The sequence below is a fragment of the Acipenser ruthenus genome, chromosome 28 (genome assembly GCF_902713425.1).
Source record: "Acipenser ruthenus chromosome 28, fAciRut3.2 maternal haplotype, whole genome shotgun sequence".
Taxonomy (NCBI): Eukaryota; Metazoa; Chordata; class Actinopteri; order Acipenseriformes; family Acipenseridae; genus Acipenser; species Acipenser ruthenus.
The window spans coordinates 15,644,532-15,666,669 of record NC_081216.1 but is presented as its reverse complement, the minus strand read 5'-3'; the positions used below and the strand labels follow the sequence as shown (position 1 = coordinate 15,666,669).

General features: G+C 37.5%; 1 protein-coding gene across 1 annotated transcript; it reads left to right on the top strand.

Annotated features, from left to right (window-relative positions):
- The first annotated feature begins 15,360 nt into the window (after positions 1-15,360).
- Positions 15,361-21,958, top strand: LOC117435150 (insulin-like growth factor II). Its single transcript, XM_034058139.3, has 4 exons — positions 15,361-15,577; positions 16,530-16,692; positions 18,380-18,552; positions 19,404-21,958. The coding sequence occupies exons 1-4, from the start codon at positions 15,494-15,496 to the stop codon at positions 19,641-19,643; spliced, it is 660 nt and encodes a 219-aa protein (XP_033914030.1). The 5' UTR covers positions 15,361-15,493; the 3' UTR covers positions 19,644-21,958.
- The last annotated feature ends 180 nt before the right edge of the window (positions 21,959-22,138 follow it).

Sequence of the window (22,138 nt, the reverse complement as noted above, 5' to 3'; positions counted from 1 at the left end):
TTAACATAGCTAACAAAACAATTCCAGTAAATCTTATTTGCTCTGTATTATCATCACTTCACAGATCTCAAGTTTTTCCTGTATAAAAGAAGCACTCATTATTTCAAATGTGCATTTGATTTTTAAAGGTGTTTTTATAGCATTTGTAAACAATACAAATGGCGAATGTATCTTGCCCTCTTTCCCATGCTGAACACACTCAACATGAGTTTGAGTCCTTGTACGAAAAACAATTCCCAATGTTTTGTAACACAAGTAACACTTTTTTATATCATTTTCTCCAGAAAAAAACCCCCTGAACATTCTAAATATTTGTCATTTATGAAGTACAGCACTGAAATATGTGGAGCATTCAATAAACATTCTTGTCTAACAGCTTCAAAAACTGTCACCAACATATCAAATTCACCAAAATGTGCTTTTTTTTCCTATAGGAAAATCTGAAACCTACAAAATGATGGCAATATATTATTATTATTATTTGTTTATTTAGCAGACGCCTTTATCCAAGGCGACTTACAGAGACTAGGGTGTGTGAACTATGCATCAGCTGCAGAGTCACTTACAATTACGTCTCACCCGAAAGACGGAGCACAAGGAGGTTAAGTGACTTGCTCAGGGTCACAAGTGACTTGCTCAGGGTCATAATATACATTAGGTAAGACTTACTGGGATCCTTTTGTTTGCGCCTTGTACTTTAAAATGGGGGACAATATCATTTTAAAAGGCGTTACAAGAAAGAAAGGCAATGTGCATGCTGAGTCAGCAGTGGATAAGAAAGGGAGAAAACCTGGGGAAAATATGCAAATAGAAAAGAGAAATACCAAAATGTGTGCTAATGTTGGTGTGCTTGGTTATCACTCCTTTAGAAGGTTGATATGTTATCTTCCTATAGTTAAAAAATATCAGCTCTGGCTATTTCCTGTTAAATGTTATCAGTATAGCAAAACACCATTTGGAAACAGGAGATTCCCTTTTTACATCATTTTTTTCCTTGGCTACAGTTGAGCTGTCAGATGATAATCATAAATTCTTACCGGTTTCGTTCACAGTGACAGAGGAAGACCCCAATGAAGCACTGAAGGCTGTAGAAGATAGGCCTTATCAGGTAAACAAATGTTCAGGAAACCAAAGAAAGCACGCTTACAATACCACCATATTTCACCAGATGGCGACCTTCTATTAATTCTTAAAAGGACACAAAAATACCTTAAACTGAACAATAATTTTAGTATGCTTAACAGTTTTATGAATGTGAAAATTACTTAGAAGCAGAAACCTTCAAATGTTTTTTTAGATGTGTTACACATGCTAATGAAGTCTTAAAAAATGAATGGGCTTTATTTTTTTATTTTTTTATTTACTGCATTTATATAGCGCTTTTTATACAAGCACTGTACATAGCAAAAAAAAGAACAAACCACAATACATCTGTATAGCATGTCACACATACAACTACCACAATCAGACCATTTAAATAGCAGATTTAAATAACAGTATACACAATAATACTACAAAAGCAGCATTTTAAAGTTTTGATGAGAGACTGCAAGAGTCAAGCTCATGTAATCCCACATTTCCTTTTAGCTGCTTTAGAGTGCTTCTTTTTCAACGTACATAACGTTGTTGACATTGTGTATATTATGGACCAGATTCCAGGCAGTACAGAGACAGAGGACACAGTTCGAAAAAAAGGGGAGACAGGACAAGGAGCAGGAGACACTTCTTTAAACAGAGAGTGGTGAAGTTACAGAATGGGTTACCAAGTCATGTTGTTGATGCTGATCCCCACTGGGATCATCTAAGACCCAACAGGTTTGGGGATTAATCAGCTAGTAGGAACCTACGGGCATTAATGGGCTGAATGGCCTCCTCTCGTTTGTACATGTTCTTATGTTCTTATGTTCTGAGGGATTGTGTCTATTGGTTTACACCACTGTGATATAGTGGTGATGAAGATGGTACCACTGGAATACCGTATGGAGCAGCAGTATGGAGTAGCGGTTAGGGCTCTGGACTCTTGACCGGAGGATCGTGGGTTCAATCCCCGGTGGAGGACACTGCTGTTGTACCCTTGAGCAAGGTACTTTACCTAGATTGCTCCAGTAAAAAAAAAAAAACAACTGTATAAACGGGTAGTTGTATGTAAAAATAATGTGGTATCTTGTAACAATTGTAAGTCGCCCTGGATAAGGGCGTCTGCTAAGAAATAAATTATTATATACCATTGTTGGAATGACTGCCTCATGGCATTGTAGCTACCCTTGTACCTCTTGGATGGAAGTGCACAAAAAGGTAAGATTTAAGGAATCATATTCTGTAGATCACAGAATGCAGGATTGTTGGTTATTTCCAAGGTTAATACAAAAAAAACCCTCAAATTATGGAATGATTTGACTGTTTTATTCCATTAGGAATAAAAAAAAGCATGGGTCCATTGCTGTGGAAGCCTGTCCTACACCATATACCAAGGGAGAAACTTGACGCCATCCTTTAAAACACACACACACACACACACCCACACAAATCTCAGGTTTTCCAGCCCTATTAGCGTATTCTAGGGAAACAATAGGTAATTCCAGATGTGAGTTTCATTAAACACACAACAGGGATCTCAGTTTCTAGGTTATGAGGTCAGGTATATATTTTCGCTTTTGAAGTGAGTTCTTTTCAAGAGTGACAACATTGGAGACTGCTTATATACCGAGCAGGAATAGCCCTGGTAACCACAGTGCAGGCTTCTCTTAAAATGGTTAGCCAGTGTGTGCCTCAGCACTACACAAGGGAGGGAGCTTTTTTCCAGGGGGGTGGATGTGTGGGTGACTGTGGCACCACACTCATCTTCTCCTTCTCTAAAGAGATTCACGGTAATTGAATATTTAATACTTCTCTCAGTGGTGGTTTTGGAATATTCTGCTTTTTACTTCAGGTACACTTGTTAGTGGTGTCTCCTTAACCGTTTCAGTGCCACAGTAAATGGAAGATTCCAGTCTGTAATAAAAGGAGGAACCACGTTAATGGTAAAAGGTAGAAACAATGTGTGTTTAAGAGACCTTGAACTACTCATTGGTTCTAGTTTGTAAAACTAACAGGTGTTTTTCTATTTTTTTTAAAAAAAAATAGGAGTTAAAAGGTTTTATAACCTCTTGTTGACACTAGCAATATTATCACTGTTCTCAGATTCAGCAGTTATTTCAAAGACAACACTATAGGAGTAATGTTGTTACCTGTTATGAAATTACTTCTGGTGCTGCTGTAGGGTATTGCCATGCAAAGAGCATTTGGCAAGGATGAGCTGGCAGTTGTATGGTCTTGTTCACGGTTGGTGAATGCACCCCTTTATGTGCATACTCAGAACTAAACTGATGCTCTAAAGATGAAAGGCATCAAATAATCAATTCATTAAGCCGCCCACCCCCTGTGGAGTTCTTTTGACTATAAGCTTTCGCTCTCTGAAACTTGATCTGATCACAAACATGCCTAATGTAGGTTTCCCACAGGTGCAAGGCACAAGATAAACCCCAGCCCCCTCCATCTCGGGTGTGTGAAACAAGTCCCTTGTCTACAGGTGTAAATGGAAAGATCAGCTCTAGTGCAATAATAACGTAGCAGCCAACAGTTTAGAAGTTTGCACTTTGTTCATGAAGTCTCTGAGGTTGGGAACATTGCTGACTAGCACCTTGTTCTCCCTACTAATGACAGCAGCCACACTGTTAACCACTCTACTGCCATTATTGACTGATCTAAATGGTGTTTGTGTAAGGCTAAGCCACTACAAGGTATTGTCAAATACTGGCACATGGCTCTGTGATTTGGTTTAAGGGCACATTTAAAAGAAAACAAAAAAAGCATATTTACTTTGTTTATTTCCACAGCTTGAATTCATTTTTCTGAAAAGGAAATTATTCAACACAAACAACTTTCAAACCCAGTTTTGTTGCTTACTGGCTGACAGCTACTAAAGGTAGGGGCTTTTAAGTTGGGGGGCAACTATGGCACCCCAAAACAGATTACGAGATTATGAAGACATGAAATGTTATAATCAGTTTTATTGTATAATGTTTAATTTCTATTAATATTTGAATATTACATAGCAACCATAAAAAAATGAATATTTCAATGCCAAAGTATTTTTGACACTCATGCTTTAACATTGATATGTCCAAGGATCTATACCTATGCAAGTGGTTTGAATTTATGGATACCCTTGACATGATTATTAAAACGAATAGGAGGACACTTGTTGCCATGTTATAAAGCTCAGTGTTATTCACTGTTATTTCAGCAGAAACTGTTGTATTGTGGATGGAACTTCTGTCAAACTGAGAAAAGTATGACGCTATTAAAAATGGTACATGGTTATTTCTAGAGGGCAACTAGATGATCTGACAGCAAATCAGAAACAACATACTATTTATTTATTGTGACAGCCCCCCTCTGCCATCCTGTTTCTTTTCTTCCTCCTTGTTGCAGCAGGTTTCCCAGACTTCTAGTCTAAACACTGGTCACTAAATGTAAGTTTCCTTTAGTATTTCTAAATATAAAAAACCAAACACTTGTAATTGTAGGGTTCCTATGTGCACCTAAGCTATTTCTTACTTGATGCCTTTCAGAAAAAAACTAACACAGGAAACATGATACAACTAAAGAAAATATTAAAAGAAAATTGAGAGGTATATGTTTTCTGGGGGAACATACAGTATTTAGCTTTCTTATTTTCTTATATTTCAAGATATATTTAAATTGCCACACCGCTTCATTTTTAGAGCAGGTTGTTAGATGTACAGCCAAGATGTGAACATGTTTTGAGGGATATTTCCAAACTGTAGTTCCCAACTCTTCCTGTAGATGGTTTATTGAATGTTTCATTTTTTTGTAACCTGAAACACTGGTTTATACTTTAAATAAGAAGCAGTGGTGGTGATGATGGTGCTGTTATCAGTTTCAATTTGCCAAAGAAATGAAAATATAAAAAACCAAAAAAGAAAAAAAAACAACGTTCGACCGGTCAATGCTCTTCATTTTCCATAACAAAGTAGTGCCAGACTAAGTGTACAGTAAAGTCCATATAAACACGTAGAATATATGTGTGATTCACACATCCTATAAATAGTTTATAGGTTTAATTATATAAGCCACATAATATATTTTCTTACAAGGCAGCTTAAAAACAAATACAGTAAGTAAACAGTGCAAGATATTTTTAAATGTAGTGTAATATTAAGGTACATACCTGTATTTCAATTTTACATAAGAATCTCCTGTCTTCAGTGAATGCAGTGACTAGTTTTATTTACACTTTTTTTCACATTGCTCCTGTCATTTTTGAGACTGGCATCTTACCTCACCTCCAAACGTGGGGTGCATGACTAAAGTGAATGGAGTTGGCTTTCTAGCTCATCATTGTTGTTTATCAGATGACGAATGAGATACTAGCCATTTCACTGATGAATGTTCTAGGTATTGGAGGCGCCTAATACGTTTGATGTTTACAATTTTTCTACTTCAAAGGGAGTTCCCTGCCTGAACCACCGCTTTGCTGGATTATCAGGATGTAAATAAGGTACACAATAGCTGGAACTAAACATACAGTATTGCTGGGAGATGACCACGGTCAGGGCCAAAGTATGGAGGCGACAGCATTGAAAGGATCCTGATCACTGGCCCGTCCTACAGTGGCTGGTGGATCAGCGGTTGCCCCCCTAGGAAGGAGTGGCACTGCAGTCCCCAGCGACGAAGGGCCTATGGTCGCAGTGGGCTGGACTGGACATTCGCGTTGGGGTCCAGTCCCGTCGCCAATGGAAGGAGCCAGCTACAGGAGAGGTGACATGGCAGGTGGTGGTCCCTCAAGCAATGAGGGAGAACATGCTGAAGGCCCACCACGGCAGCCCCTGCACTGGGCACTTTGGGGTCACTAAAACCCCGCACGAGATGTGGAGGACTACTGCACCGCCAGCAAAGGACCCTTGGATTGGTCACATGTCCCCTTCCAGCAGTTTCCTGTCAGTGGACCCATGGAGAGGGTTGGACTCAACATCTTGGGCCCGTGCCCCCACTCAGACAAGGGGAACCGATACATCCTAGTAGCCCTCAACTTTACAAAGTGTCCTGAAGCACTGCTGGAGCTGTTCTTCAGGCGATTTGGGGTCCCTCAGGAGCTCCACAGCGATCATGGACGGAACTTCGAATCAAGGGTGTTCGCAGGGGTGTGTCGATGGCTGGCCATCTGCAAGACGAAGGACCCCCCTTTACCCGTAGAGCAATGGCTTGGTTGAGCAGTTCTGCATGCTCGCGGTCCAGCTAGCCATCACCACCGCCACCATAGCAACGGCTCTGATGTGCTCACGCCTCGCTGTTGAACTTTCACAAACAATATGGTGGAAGCACTTTTTCCTCAGATTTTTTTTTTAAAATTATTTTCTCCCAATTTGTAATGGCCAATTATTTTGTTATGCTCGGCTCACCGCTACCACCCCTGCGCTGATTCGGGAGGGCGAAGACGAACACACACTGTCCTCCGAAGCGTGTGCCGTCAGCCGACCACTTTTTTTCACACTGCGGAATCGCCATGCAGCCACCCAAGAGCTACAGCGTCGGAGGACAACGCAGCTCTCGGGCAGCTTACAGGCAAGCCCGCAGGCGCCCGGCCAGACTACAGGGGTCGCTGGTGTGCGGTGAGCCGAGGACACCCTGGCCGACCTAACCCTCCCTCCGCCCAGGAGACGCTCAGCCAATTGAGCGCCGCCCCCTGGGAGCTCCCGCCCTCGGTCGGCAAAGGAATAGCCTGGACTCGAACTCGCGACGTCCAGACTATAGGGCTGCACTCTACGCAAGTGCTTTTACTGGATGCGCCACTCGGGAGCCCCTTTTTCCTCAGATTTCTGAAGATGAGCTTCAACAAATCACAAAAGTTGTAATAATAATAATAATAAAAACTTCAGCAATATCTCCACTCCAAAAACACAGAGTTTGATGTTATGGAGAAATACGAGCCTCAAGACCTGTACTCTTCTGTGAGATTTCTGCTAGGCACTATATGTAGGAAAGTGATAAACATGCTTTAGGTTGAAATGCCTTTTGAAAGACTAAAGGGACCTGCTGATCTAACCATTTAATTAGCTGTTGTTATGAAAAAGCAATTAAAACATAGTTGTAGTCAAGTTTACATACCCCAATGAAAATGTATAATTTCAAAAAATGTCTCGGAAACAAAGAGGCTGTGTGGTCCAGTGGTTAAAGAAAGGTCTTGTAACCAGGAGGTCCCTGTTCAAATCCCACCTCAGCCACTGACTCTGAGCAAGTCACTTAACCTCCTTGTGCTCCGTCTTTCGGGTGAGACGTAATTGTAAGTGACTCTGCAGCTGATGCATAGTTCACACACCCTAGTCTCTGTAAGTCGCCTTGGATAAAGGCGTCTGCTAAATAAACAAAAAATAATAATAATTAATAATAAGAAGAATTTTAGGAAAAATCTTTTGTAGCAAAAGTTTTGCTTTTGTGGATGAGGAAAAAAAAGTTACAAGAAATAAATGTCTACAATTATTTATTTCAGCAAATATTTTTTTGCAAAACTCCAAAAATTCTAATTCAAAGGTATTCATACACTTTGATGCTATGATAGTATTGTCATATGGTGTTAGAAATTTCAATATGATAATGCAGAACCTAATTCTAGAAAATGCTGGATTGTAGGTGAACATTCTTAGTGGTATAAAAGGGTTAGGCATAGGATGATTGCTGTCATTACCAATAAGTCAATATGGGAAAAAGTAAAGAGCTATCTGAAGACATTAGGCAGAACATGATTTATTGTCACAAAGCTGGAGAAGGATACAAGAAGATTTCCAAGCATTTGGGTATCCCAATTTCAATTATTGTTTCTATTATCAAGAAGTACAAGACTCCTGGTACTGTCACAACACTCCCTCTGTCTGGAAAAAAGAAGGTTCTTTCATCAAAAACAAGTAGAAAAATGGTCAAGAAGGTTAATAACAATCCAAGATTGACTGCCAAAGATATTCAAAGTGAATTGGCTGCAAGTGGGACTGGGGTTTCCATTTCAACCATAGGTCGAGTATTGCATGGTGAAGGTCTCAATGGTCGCAGGCCAAGGAAAAAGCCACTCTTAGGAAAACATCACAAGGACAAATCACTTAAAGTTTGCCATGCGGCATTTGAATGATGGATATGAGTTCTGGTCAAAGGTTTTGTGGAGTGAACTAAAATCGACCTATTTGGCCATGCTGATAGTCGTTACGTTTGGAGAAAATCTGATGAGTCGTACAAAGAAAAGGACACCATACCTACTGTCAAGCATGAAGGTGGTCCCTGTGGTCTACTGCTGTTGCTTAATAGAAGCATTCCCCCACATAAGAATACAAATTTGTTGTATACCAGGCTATTCTCACGTCAAACAGACAAACATTTCAGTATACTATCTCCCTTTGTGACCGGAACTGGATTTGAACCGAGGCCTCCAGGGTGAAAGGCATTATTATCTGTAGTGAATTATATAGATGTGAAGTGTGTGTCTTCTGTCTTATGTCAGTACAATTAGACTAGCCACTGTCCCAGGGCGCGGACTAACATGTAAGTGATGATTCTATGCAAGGTGAACCATAAAATTAAATCACTGGATTGAGGAAATAAGCATTATCATATTTCCTTTCAACATTATTTACCCCTTAATTAAAGGAAAGGAAACTGCCAAACACAATTTTCAGATCAGAGAAACTAGCAACTGTAAAAGCTGTTGCATGATATCTGTGGCATTAGATGATGAATGGTTTTAATAACTTAAATTATTATAATACTAGATAGTTAGATTGCTGGGTAACACAATGTCATGAAGTGTATTGCTAAAGTTATAGCTAATCTCAGCCTGTTTTCTTTGCTCTCATTTTTACTCCATCAATATCCCTTACTATCCCCTGCTGGGGATGTCTGTCTGTCACACATTTTTTAATTAATCTAACACTGAAAGAAATGATTGCATAAACAGAGTGTTCTGATTACACAAATTAATCTGGCGATGTAAAGCACACTACACTTATTAAGGACAAGCATTCAGTCAACTTTAACCACTTTTTAATAAAACAAAAATAAAATACACAATGTCTAGTAATTTAACAAATAATCTTTATCAGAAAACAAATACACTTATTTCATTTCAAGTATTTGTTCATATTAAATTAAATGAATACCATTCACATTACATTCGGTGGTCTACACTAACCCCCAGAGGACATTACTCCACACATTATAAACAATCATAGCACAATACCTATAATACACAAAAGACATTTACAAAGGCACTTTCTTACCATCTCATGACTGAGTGTTTAAAGGTTATGTATGATTCACAAGTAATACATTCACAAGCACCAACATTCCTTGACACAAAAGTTTTGAAAGTTGCTGACCTGGTATTTTATGAGTTTATCATACGATACAAGTCTGTAAGCTATAACCTTATTTTAAAACAATGGGCCATTTTCCCCACTGTGCTGTGAAAAGGGATGTCTTATATAATTTAGTAAGGTCATATGATGCTACTGTAGGATGCCTGTTTATGATGTTTGGTTCTTAATTATTATTTGTTTTGATAAATCTGTGTAAAGGTGCTTTGACTATGACCTGCTCTTCAGTTCTGGTTGCTTACACATGTAATGAAGGTTAAATTAGCAATAGTGTCTTTATATTAGTAAGCATCCACTCATGCACAGCAGTGTATTGTCCATAAAAAAAATCACTTGTTCTGCGATTTTTGACTCCCTATCCCGCAGGAGTGCCCACGCCAATGTGACATTCCCTGTGGAATCCCCAGCGAAGACCTGAAACTTTCCATAGCAAGGACACATACATTCTCAAAGTTATAGACTCCACTTTTTTTCTGCAAAGAAAAAAACAACAATTACAATTCCAAAACAAACAAACAAACAAACAAACAATTCAATTACTTTCAGAGCACTACATTCAAAGTCAGAGTTGGTTATTTCTGATTCGGTAACTTTACTGAAACAATTGTGCTAAGGACAATTTATGTTACATTAATATCAATAATGTGCTTCATATCATGCAAATATACCAAAGTACAAATGTTAGGCTCTTTTTGAAGATTTAGCATTTTCTATGTGTTCTTTAGGGACTGCAAAATCCTTGCATATTAGAGTATTTGTAAAATTTGTATGAAATCAACCTTTTCTGAGATTATATCCAAATGCAATCCTATTGGAGGCTAGCGTGTATGACAAAGGTGCAAAAGCAAGCCTGTTACCTGGTTCAGAGTATAGAGTGTGACAGACAGACACGACACAGTCACTACATAGGGGTCCCCATTGTTTTACCCTAAAAATTAGAGTCCTGAGTTTTTAAGAACTGGTATAAATTGTTAACAAGATTGATTTTTCCTCCTAAACAGGTCATACTTTCTGAACATGTATATTATTTCCATTAGCTATGAGATTACATGTCATGCTTTATAGGTTGCATATTTCATTATCATCTATTCTTTTAGGAAAACCTATAGTCTAGACCAGCACAACTTTAATACAGTTCTGTAACACAAAACCTGCTATTGTTTCGAGAATAAACATCTGATTTGTACTTACTCACTTGGTATAATGAAAGCCATTCTAGTTACATACTTATTAGTCATTGTTACCAGAACACTGAGATATACAAAGTAGTTGGAAGAAAAATACTTTTTTTTCCGCTCCGAGAGTTTTGGCAACTAAATGCTGTCTAGATGAAACAAAACAATAAATGTATATTGTGCCTAAAATCCCTGTTTTAATAGCCACTTATTTGTAATTGGTTTCAGTGTGGTAATTAAAGTACTGTAAGTTACCTTCTGTGCTCCGTAAAATTGCAACATGTTGTTAGACCGTCACAATGATTTGATTCACAAGTTATATGGGACAATAAGCTAAACCTGAAAAAAATACACAAACAAGTATATTCACTGACACCAGTTCTTGCATTCATGGTTACAGAGCTTTTAGCCTCATCTCATCTGTAATATCTGTAATAGCAGTGCATCAGGCAACACTGCTCGCTACACGCAGATCAAAGATCGATGATAAGGTGCAGTTTTTAGTCTCTGTATGGCCTCCTTGGGCGACTGTCCAGTAGGGGTCGCTAAAGCCTGATGGGATCAACTATCCATAGCTGATTTTCCTCCCCCAGCCATAATTCTACATTTCAATGAATGTTTTAAAAGGAATGTCAACAGGAATAAAATATGTATTTTGTTTCATATTAATCGTGAAGGTGGCAGTTGGACTAGCTGTGGGGTATTTTTACATACTTTCACATACCCTGGACAGTAAGAGGGTGTATCATGGTTGCAATTATACATAAAAACAGATGAGGTGTTAATTATTTAAAGCAGGATATCTCAATGAATATTTAGCCAAATGTTTAATTCTCTCTTAACCCTTTGGGCTAAGGCAATATTTAGCACATACTGTATCAACTTTACCAACAGTTGGTGAGGACTCATCAATGGTACACTGGAACATTTTAACAAGGAATTGACAGTGTTATCTGCATTATCCTTACAGCCCGCTGCTTCAATATCAATTGTGTAACTCCTGATTGCTTGTCCAGTCGTGTTTACTGTAAATAACATATCCCATTGGCCTTGGCTGGTAAAGAGAATGAACATTTTAATGCTGCTGAATGTAGAAGAATCAGTACCTTTTATAGAACACACCATCAGCCCATCTCATCATCAGCAGTAACAGGACTGGCAAGACAATAAAAAACAATAAAAACAATATTGTTTTTGACCTGGTAAATATTGGCACAGTTATCTGAAATAGGGGCAGCACTTTTTGAAGTGCAAAGTTATCCCCATTTAAGACAATGGTCTTAAATAGGGGCAACTTTGCACTTAAATGGTCCATTGGGTTAAATTTAGTACGTTTGCATCTGGTGTCACCTACCATGATTAGCACTAATCTTGATTGCCTTACCTGGTAACATTAGGGGTGTTATATTAATGTGAAACTTTCTCTGTCCAACACCATGGTTTACTAAACTTTTTGTTATTTAAAATATGGAACGTATCCAAAATGGAAATTAAATGTGACTTTTCAGCAATTTAAAGGTTTTTTGTGCTTTATCCTTGAATTTTTATTTCAAACATCACGGAAAGTAAGTTGGAAGTCTTCTAAAGCACTGACAGACTCCAATGGTCCACAGACGCTCAGAAATGCCATGTAGGTTTGTTTGCCTTTCCACCCCAAAAAATATAAAGGTCTGTCTGTGGAAACCACTCAAACAATGCACAGCTCAGTTCAGAATTTCCATTTTACTGTATGACTCAGTGAAAGCAACAGGTCACACTTGGGTAACATTTCTGGTGATTAGGCCCCAACCGTTTGTGGGTGACATTTGAAAAAACAACAAGCTCAAATAAAATGTAATGAAAGTTCCAGATGACACATAGAGGGAAAGGGAGTCACCCCAAAAGGTGTCACATTTGTTAACCACAGCTTAAAAATATGGAAGAGAATTATATAAGATTTAGTCATGGCCCAAACTCCTGTAAGCAGTTAGTATAATCAAACCATCTTGGTAAATGTTTGCATTTTTCAGATGTAGCATCCCCTAGCGATGATTACAAATAGGTATAAACCATCCTGGGGTGGGGCTCTTCAAAGTCTCCAAAAATAACCCAACACTCACATTTGGATAAGAGTAGCTGGTTTGTGCCAGACAAGGGATCCGTGATTCTAGGAAAACATTCTACATTATTTTGCAAATACATGTAACGTTGCTGATGTTTTTAAACAGTCCTGTCCTTGCTTTGAACGCCACAGGGATTGTTAGGGAACCAATGAAGTCCTGTTACAAAGAGAACACAATTCCATAGAATCCCAAACACCTTCAGCAGTGTAACCTTCTAAACTGTATTTTGTAATTGTACCTTTCTGTAAGAGATTTAATGCAAAAAAAAAACAAACAAAAAAAACACAGTATGTTACGATTGCCATAATTTTTAGATACATTATCGTGCAACTTTGTTTGCTGCCCTTCCAAATGTTAAATGAAATAGGATGTTCTCAGCACCCCAATGCTTACATATTTGCACTGTGAGTTTTAGATATATGGACCTTCTCATATCCAAGACTTTCTATGTCCCAGTCATTCTCATATTGATGATTCCTCCGAGCTGGGGTAAGTTTGGTGGTTTTGTGATGTGGACGAATGGTCTAAACTGAGAACACCAAAATCATTCCACTTGTGATGCAAGTCAGATTTGAACCCTAGCCTCCAGAGGTACTTCAGTCCATTTAGCTCCGCGCGTCGTTCAAGCAGAGACTGTGCCAAATTGTGTGCTTGTGATGTTGTTCTAGTAAAATACGTGACCATTCCTAAATGAATACTGCGTCTAAATCTATCAGAACATTGGGATGGGAATCTACAGCAGATGCTTTTCTTTTTCTATATAACAGATTCATCACTATTGAAAAAAGCAGTACATCATCAAGTAGTCTCAGATAGCACCTGCCCGACTTGAGTAAGGGAGATGCAGCTTTTATATATTCCAGAAATCATATCTGGGGTATAATATATTAATCTGGCAAGAGAGAACATTCACACAAATGGGTGCACTACATATTGCAGAGATTCATTTTTTGTTCGACCCCTTAAGATATGCTAATTGAAACACTGATATTTTAACTGCAGTTTAGGTACAACAAAAAAGACAATTGTGTAGGCATGGAAACAGTACCTTAGGGCTTTTCTGCTAGAGAAAGTAGTAGACATGACAGGCTTATTATAAAACTGTAGGCTTATAATGCCTACTTACATTACCAAAAAAAAAAAAAAAACACTCACTCTGCATACCGAATGTATTATAAGTAGAAGTTTTCAAAAGGGACAATATTTAATATGTTCTGTTTTTACAAAAGGGTTGATGAATGAATATATTCATGAATGTGTCTGGTTATCAAAACTGACCACCTAGCTGTGTACAACACTCCAGGAGATGGCTGTTCAGACAAGCAAATGCAATTGCACACCACTGCCAGATTTCAAAGTCAATATTAAATTAAGTTGATTTCTTCTTCCAGTACGAAGGTCGGGCATTTTTGTCTTCGGGACACTATAAAACGCAAGGAAGGTAGTGTCCCATAGTTTAAACACGTCTTTAGAAATGTTAGCTTTCAGGCACATCGTGAAAAAAAAAACCACAGCTTTAGTTTTTTTCTGTAGTTCGAAAAAGTAGCTCGTTAATAACACAAAATACTTTGTTTTGAAAGGAAATCCTTTTTTTCATTGTAAATGCCATTCATAACCTCCTGCTGCTGCATGCAGTAGTTTAAGAGTGACATGGCAAGAGGCTTCAGATTTGACAAAAGCTTGTGGGCCTATAGTCAAAAACAGAATGTAAACTAACTGGAAGCCAACAGTCTCATTTCATATGTAGTAAAATGTCATCCAGTTATATATAATCATACAGTGTAATTTAACTGTGGGACTATGCTACTCTAGTTATTTGAAAGTCTGTTTGTGCAATATAGGCAATGCCTTTATTTGACAACAGTATTAAAACCTGGGGCAAAACCATATATTAACTCTGTATAGTTGTTCCTGTTTTAAACACAGGAGTTGTATTAAATATCATAGCTTCAGTCAAACCTTTCATATATACAGAAGCAAGGGTTTCTTGCACAAATAAAGACTTTTACTGTCCCGGGGGAGAAGTTGTTTACCAGATAAGCACTTGTTTTTCTGCAGGCTTAAATTCTCAAACTCATTAGTTTCTTTTGTGTTGTGGATGGGGGGGTTAGTTATATCAGTAAGTATCTGAAGAAGTCAGCCTTAGGCAAATACCCCTTATTTAATACTCCGTATGCTGACCCTTTTATGTTAATGAGAAAAACAACAGGTTCTCTCTGGTCAGCTTTTAGATCCATGGAAGGTTTTGCTTTTAAGACTAAATTACCATAAAAAATAAATACAAACCCCCCCAGGCACTTGGATTGTGTTGCCATGCACATACATAAATGAGTTTTCGTTTTAATTATTTCTGTTGTGTAAAAACAATGACAGCTAGATAGACAATATAATTTTAAATATAAATTGGTTTGAACTATTTTATACAATGAACTCCAAGTACACTGTAAAAATGAACTGTAAGACTCGTGGACGCTGCAGTTACACAAACTAATAACATTCCAGTTTTCGTTTTCCGAAGTGCTGTAGCCTGTAGCTTCCAGCCCACAGCCTCGCTCAAGACTGCCGCTTGACTGATACCTCCTTCATTTACACATTAATGTTTTAGGTAGCGTCACACATGCGCAGCGCGGGGGGGGGGGGGGGTTGGTATATATTTGTTAACACTCTGAAGTTTAGTCTGTCTCCTCAGCAGTGGAGCAGCCTTACACAACATATCTGCAGCAGAAACTGGGAACCTGACACGAGACCTACAACGTTATCCTCAGTACCAAACGAAATCTAACAAACCACTTCAGAAATGGAAGATCATCTTAGCTATAACAAGCACCAAGCGTACTGCCACAACTGCATAGAATCTGGAAATAGTAGCAACAGCATAAAGGTAACGGAAAGGAAAAATGAAAATATGTAATTTTGTTGATTGGTGCAGGCTTTTACTTGTTTGTCTAATTTTTGAAGTGGTGTTCAATTAAATTAACGTCCTTACGCTTGCATTGCAATGGAAAGACTTTTTTTTTCTTTTCTAAAGCATAAGAATAATATGAAATGTTTGCAAAAACAAACTTAAAGACTGTTTGATCCTTATGCAATCTTGCTGTCTTTAGTGTCAATGAAGTTTACAAACTCATTTGAGGATGTCAAATGTTAATCGAGTATTTAGCATTTGTTTTCTTTGAAATAGATATACACACACACACACGCACACTAACTTGTTTTGCTTGGTGACATAGCGGTCTTTGAGTTTACTATTTGGTCCACGAGGGGGCGACTACATTTCATTTTAAACGGGTGCGTGATATAAGTTGCTTGATGTGAAGCTGTTGCAGCTCCTAATATGATATGATATGGCTAGAGACAGCACATTTCATTTGCTTGTGTGTGTGTAATATATATATATATATATATATATATATATATATATATATATATATATATATATATATATATTAGAGAATGCAGAAAAAAAACTATTTACTGTAATTGTTTATGGAGTTATTGAAAATGTCAATAAGTTTTAAAAATTATGCTGGTTGTGCCAAAGGTGTTAATGGAACACTGTATATATCCCTCATTATAATCAAGTCTATATACCATTTCTTGCAACACAGTAGCAAGATTTATCCTCATGTGCCTTTACTGTACACAGCTGAAGTCAGTGTTGTAATTCATAGCGTCAAATTGGCTACAGCGATTTGCTACAGATGTATTGTTATTGGGGCAATGAGCTTCTTACTTTTGTCTTTTAATCAAATGCAAGATTAACATGACGACCACCTGCAGCTTCTAATTGTGTCCTTGATGGGGGCATTAACATATTTCTTACCTTTTCTTAGGTCAGAAAGATGTCTACCTCAAGACAGCTACTGGTCTTCACCATCGCCCTGACAGTCTACATTGTAGATGTGGCCAATTCCATAGCTTCAGCTGAAACGCTATGTGGTGGCGAACTGGTCGACACACTACAGTTCGTTTGTGGTGACAGAGGCTTTTATTTCAGTAAGTTCGGAAAAAAAACCTGCTATTTAATGTAAGTCAAGGTTAGTCAAGTTGCTCAGGGACATTGAGCATCCTTGGAATGGAATTGAACACAATGGGAAACACATCCTTTCTGTCTTGTTTTGTTGATGTCACTGCTCATAATTGTGGGGTCATTAGTGTGTTTACACCCAATAAAAACAGAACTAGAACTAGCAGGGTACAGCAACAATCCTTTCTTTTATTCTGTTGCACAGTAAGTGCTCCACTTATCTTCCAATGTTATAAACTGGCTTTTGAGAGTAAATTAGTTCTTTAGTTAAGCAAATAATACACGACAGCATTCCAGCTTCTTAGGGGGTAGTCACTGGTGTAGCCTGCAGGTATGCAAATAAATCCTTGCAATGTGTAAACTGTAGCTAAAGATCCCCGACCCTGTGATTGTGATGAATGGGCACATTTTGTCACTCAGTTTCTCCTCAATATGAAAGGGACACACAAAGCTAAGGCACACTGCTAAATGAGTCACAATGGACTATTTGTTTACTTCTACATTCCTTTGATGAAAGTAGTACCGAAGTAACATTCCATTCTCCACTTCAAAACAGTTCCCAGGCTTCCTTGAAACAACTTTGTGTGGACAAATAAATAAAATAAACTTTCATCATAAATACATTTTAAAAAATAGTTTTGTTGGGTTTTTGAGTAAACAACCTGCTATATAGTGTGTGGGAGAGTAGGGTAGCTTCGATGTTTTGTTTGTGACATGAAACTAAGTCTGTGTCCTAAAGCTATTAAACCTGTTCAGTTTCTCAGTTTGTATTTCAAGTACAGCTAATACATGACACATTTCTAGAAGGCTGTGTGATAACTGTCACAATGGCTGATCTCACACACCCATCTCCAGCAGCTCTTTGAAGGCTTTTAAACGATGGGTAGAGATTGAAGGAGTTAAATAAGAAAGTGTAGCTGTTGTGGGAGGTCATGCTCAGAAACGTTATTGTGTGGTTTATATATTCTCAAGCAAAACTGAGATACTAGAAGTAAAATAGTTGTGTGCACTGAGAAACAACAAGTACATTTATCAGCACAGCCTCCACCTGTAGAATGGGCCCAGAAAAAAGCTGAGTGTGCAAAACGTGCAGGCCACAGTCACTACCTGCTGTCCGATGTTAATGCCACCAAGTTTAGTGGACTTCTCCCCTTCACGTCACCTCAACAGTGCTGAGCTGGCAAGGTCAGGCAGTGGCCTTCAAATTTTTGTTTCACAGAGAAGAACTGAAAGTTTCTGTTTTTAATGTGAAGGTCTGTTTGTTCAGAAAGATACATGTTTCAAAACCACAGCATAGCAGCTGGGTTCTATGTGATTCATTACAATAGCTTTAACTTTGGGTTTGGGAATTTACACTTTTGTGGCATCATAACTTCACAAATGACCAAAAACTTCATATATTAGGTAAAACTATAAAAACTGCCTGAAACATTTGTCTGCTTTACTTTGTCTACAGTTTAGCCTCTTAATTTATCATTTTAAAAAGGTGTTAGTAAAAAAAAAAAAAAGCTCTTATTATTTTTCTTTTATTGAAATGTTCCCAAACCAAAGAGTTGAACAGTTTGATTACTATATCAAAACCATGTGTGCTGAGCTAGATCTTGACCGCATTCACAATGTATTTCTGCACTAGTAACATTGCTTCTTATTCTTTAGGCAAGCCACCAAGCAGATCAAACATCCGAAGGTCACAAAAAGGAATTGTAGAAGTGTGCTGTTACAGTAGCTGTGATCTGAGACTTCTGGAAATGTACTGTGCAAAACCTGCCAAGTCAGAGCGAGATGTGTCCTCCACGCAATTCCAAGTCATCCCTTTAGCATTAAACAAGGTACGTGCAAGTAATACGCTGACATCTCAAATCGCATGCAGAAATCTGCTATCTTTTTAAAGATCTGTACTTTGGGTTTTGTTTATTAAAACCCAGGTACCGGCTATCACAAAAGTGCTTGCCATTGCAAAATACACTGTAAACTGAGATCTTTTCATGCTGATTGATATGAAAAGTAAACAAATAGGTATTTTCACACCATCCAACACATCAGATATTGTATTTACCTCAAAACAAGCCCTTGACTTTAGTGCTGACCAGAATCTGCCTGTGTTGATGCTGCCCTTTACCCATCTGGCTAGTTAGTGAGCTTTTCAAATTATATGTCATTACCATAAATAAAGCCCCAAAACAAGCATTAGAGTATTAACTGTCTTGTTGAGTCATAACGCTGTGTGCTTGGGCGATATTTTAAACACAAGCATTCCTAATTGCACACCAGCATCAGACCTATGTATTATATAGCAAATGATACAAAATGTAAAATACATGCTCAACAACAAACAAAAAGGAGCATGCAGTTTGTGCAACATTGAAATCTCCTATTTATAACCACAGTGTTATCTGAACACTATCCATGTCCCAATGACCTTTTGACCAATTTTGAGGCCTTGTTTACCAGGAACAGGAGTAGAATCGGGAATTTGTTTACTTTATTGGTGAGGGATGCAATGTGCGAAGACTTCTGTTATCTGAAATTATCACTTTTAAGAAGGTATCTATTTACACAATGCTTACAAGATGCTGAGAGCTTTTTAGATAAGACTCAATTCACAAACTAGTGTTGGAATGCAATTCAACCATTGCCCTGAGGGTTGACTAATGTCATTCTGTTTTATTTTTAATTATAGGATGTCTCAAAGAAGCCAGTCATAGCCAAGTATTCTAAATATGAGTTGTGGCAGAAAAAGGCTGCCCAAAGGCTGAGACGAGGCGTCCCATCTATCCTGAAAGCTAGAAAGTTTCGGCGGCATGCTGAAGAAATCAGGGCCCTGGAGCAGACAATATTCCACAGGCCTCTCATCACCCTCCCAAGCAAACAGCCTGTTACAGTTAAACCTTTGACGGAGAATTACACCAGCAAGAAATGAGTTTGGATTTTGTTTGCACAAAGGGAGATAAAAAGACTAGGGGATTATAGCTTTGTTATTGGCGTCCTTTCTGTGGCATTCTTTGTGCCCCCCCCTTCCCCCCCCACCCACACACACACACACACACACACAATCTTAAAAAAAGGAGAGTTAACAATTGAACAGAAGGCAGTACAGGTGGAACGAAAAAAGAAAGAAAAGGTATGTAGCGTGGCATGCTTAAAATGGAAAGAAAAAGGTTGGGGAAAAAACAAACCAACATAAAAAGACTCTATTCCATGCAAAAATTTCTCCTTTTGTTAGTTTTTTTTTTTTTTTTGTTATTTTGCACCTGTAATAATAAAAGAGAGACCAACACTTTTAAGGAGTTTATATCTAAATTCCTGACCCAGCACCTTCTAATCACACACAAACAAACAAAAAAACAAACAAACAAAAAAGACGGACATTCAGCATCATGAAGAAAGTCTGCAGTTGCACATCGCCACGGATTACGTCGATTTCTTTTTCTAAAGAAAAAAAAAGCACTATTTTTTTATGAACGATTAAAGCGTAACTATACAAAATGTCATGGTGCTATCTTTGAGAACTGACTCAAAGAAGAGGGATATGAAAATGCACGTCTTTTTTTCATTTTTTTTTCAATAATTCTAGAACTTGAAGTGAACTTTCCGTTTTAGGGAAAGTGTGATTATTTTTTTTTATCTTTTTTTTTTTTTTTTTTTAATAAATAGCTTGGTTTTGGCTGGTAACATAGGGATGTCACAGTACACCATAATGGCAGTGATTTACAAACAGCACCATCAATTTGCAACTGTTTTTGCTTGGAGCATTTTGCCCTGAAGACCATTGGCACATCGTAACAAAGGGAATAGGAGTCACCTGGAACAAGATCATGTCTAACTTGAAAACAACATTCATTCATGTTCAATTTGGAAGATGTCAAAAACTGTGGTACTTTGGTAACCATAAAATGTTGTTTTCCAGGCAAAGCTGTCACATCCTGGTATTGTGACATTCCTGATGCAAGTTAGACTTTTGTTTTTGATAATTTTTTCTTTTTTTTTTAAAAGGCACAAATGTCAAGTTAAAGGGAAATGCAGCAATAATGTCAACTAACATTTTTCATTGTGTATCAGTAGTATTCACATGCTTTTGCTTGAAAAAAAAAAAAATACTTGAATATGTTTAAAATGAGTTTCCAGGGACACCATGTTATTTTGTCAGTCAGGCTGTATTTTGCATAATGAGCCGCCAAGCCTATTTGTTAGTAATTTTTTTTAAAAATACAAATAATGGCACTGTATAAAGGCATTATTTATTTTCTTATAAAATATATATGAAATTGGTCCAAATTAGCACTGATACACAACTGACAGATGAATTATTTTGTTAATTTTTTTTTTAAACTAGTAATGCTTTTGTAGATGCTTTGTACCAAAAATTATTATTTTTGACACCGAGTTATGTTAAACATATGAAGCCTATTACAATGAAAAAGCTGCAGTAGCTTTCTAGTTATGTCAAAAAGGAAGTAGATCTTGTCTCATGGGCGCATACATTTGCTGTCTCAATTTTTCTCTAGATGTTCCCAGTAAAAGTGCACTGTTTTTCCAAATACTGAGTATTTGATCCAACACACTTGTATATCTACAAAAATTATATATATATATATATATATATATATATATATATATATATATATATATATATATATAATGTATATACCCATGAAGACTGCGTTGCATTTACTAAACCTTATATTGTCACGCCACTTCCAGTATTTATTTCTGCAGAATAGTAACATTATTTAAATATTAGATTGTAATATAAAAATACACCCACTCATGCCCTGTTTTAAAGTGGGTTGAATGTGTACAAGTGGCACAGGAGGTTACTGCAGCCTCATCTCAATCAGTAAGCCTTGAATGAGGCACAGATGTGTATTTAATCCTGTGTACTCAGACCTGACTAAATTCAGTTGTCACAATTCAGTGCAATTATTTGTTCAGAGCTTCTATTTATGCTATTCCTGCAAACCATCCATGTACATTGTGGACAGCATTGATACACAAATAGGTTACTAGACCTCTCTTTGTTTATCCTACATTTGATTTGTAAGGAAATCATTCAATATGAAGGGATGTAGGTCTGTAATTGCTTCACATGGACAGCATTTATGTTATTAAATCCAGTTAAGCCCTACGTGTTCCTCATTCATTTAACCTCTGCACACTAGACTTCCAACAGGTAAGACTCACATTTGATGTATTTCATTTTTAATATCAATAATAAAAAAAATATCATAAACCTCAGTATGTTCTGTCTTTTTTCTCATCCACAAGTAATATACAACTGTTAGAAATTATATTTTAAAAGTTACTGTTTGTTATTGGTACTGCTTTTAAATGTAAGTGGTGCCAGAATTATAATGCATTGGCAAATAACATTGAATTTAGTTTTTCGGTATTATAAAAAACAAGACAATATACAAA

Coding starts and splice junctions, on each gene's coding strand:
- LOC117435150 (XM_034058139.3), top strand. CDS start 15,494: ATGGAAGATCATCTTAGCTATAACAAGCACCAAGCGTACTGCCACAAC. Junction 15,578..16,529: donor ATAGTAGCAACAGCATAAAG/GTAACGGAAAGG, acceptor ACCTTTTCTTAG/GTCAGAAAGATGTCTACCTC. Junction 18,553..19,403: donor TCCCTTTAGCATTAAACAAG/GTACGTGCAAGT, acceptor TTTTAATTATAG/GATGTCTCAAAGAAGCCAGT.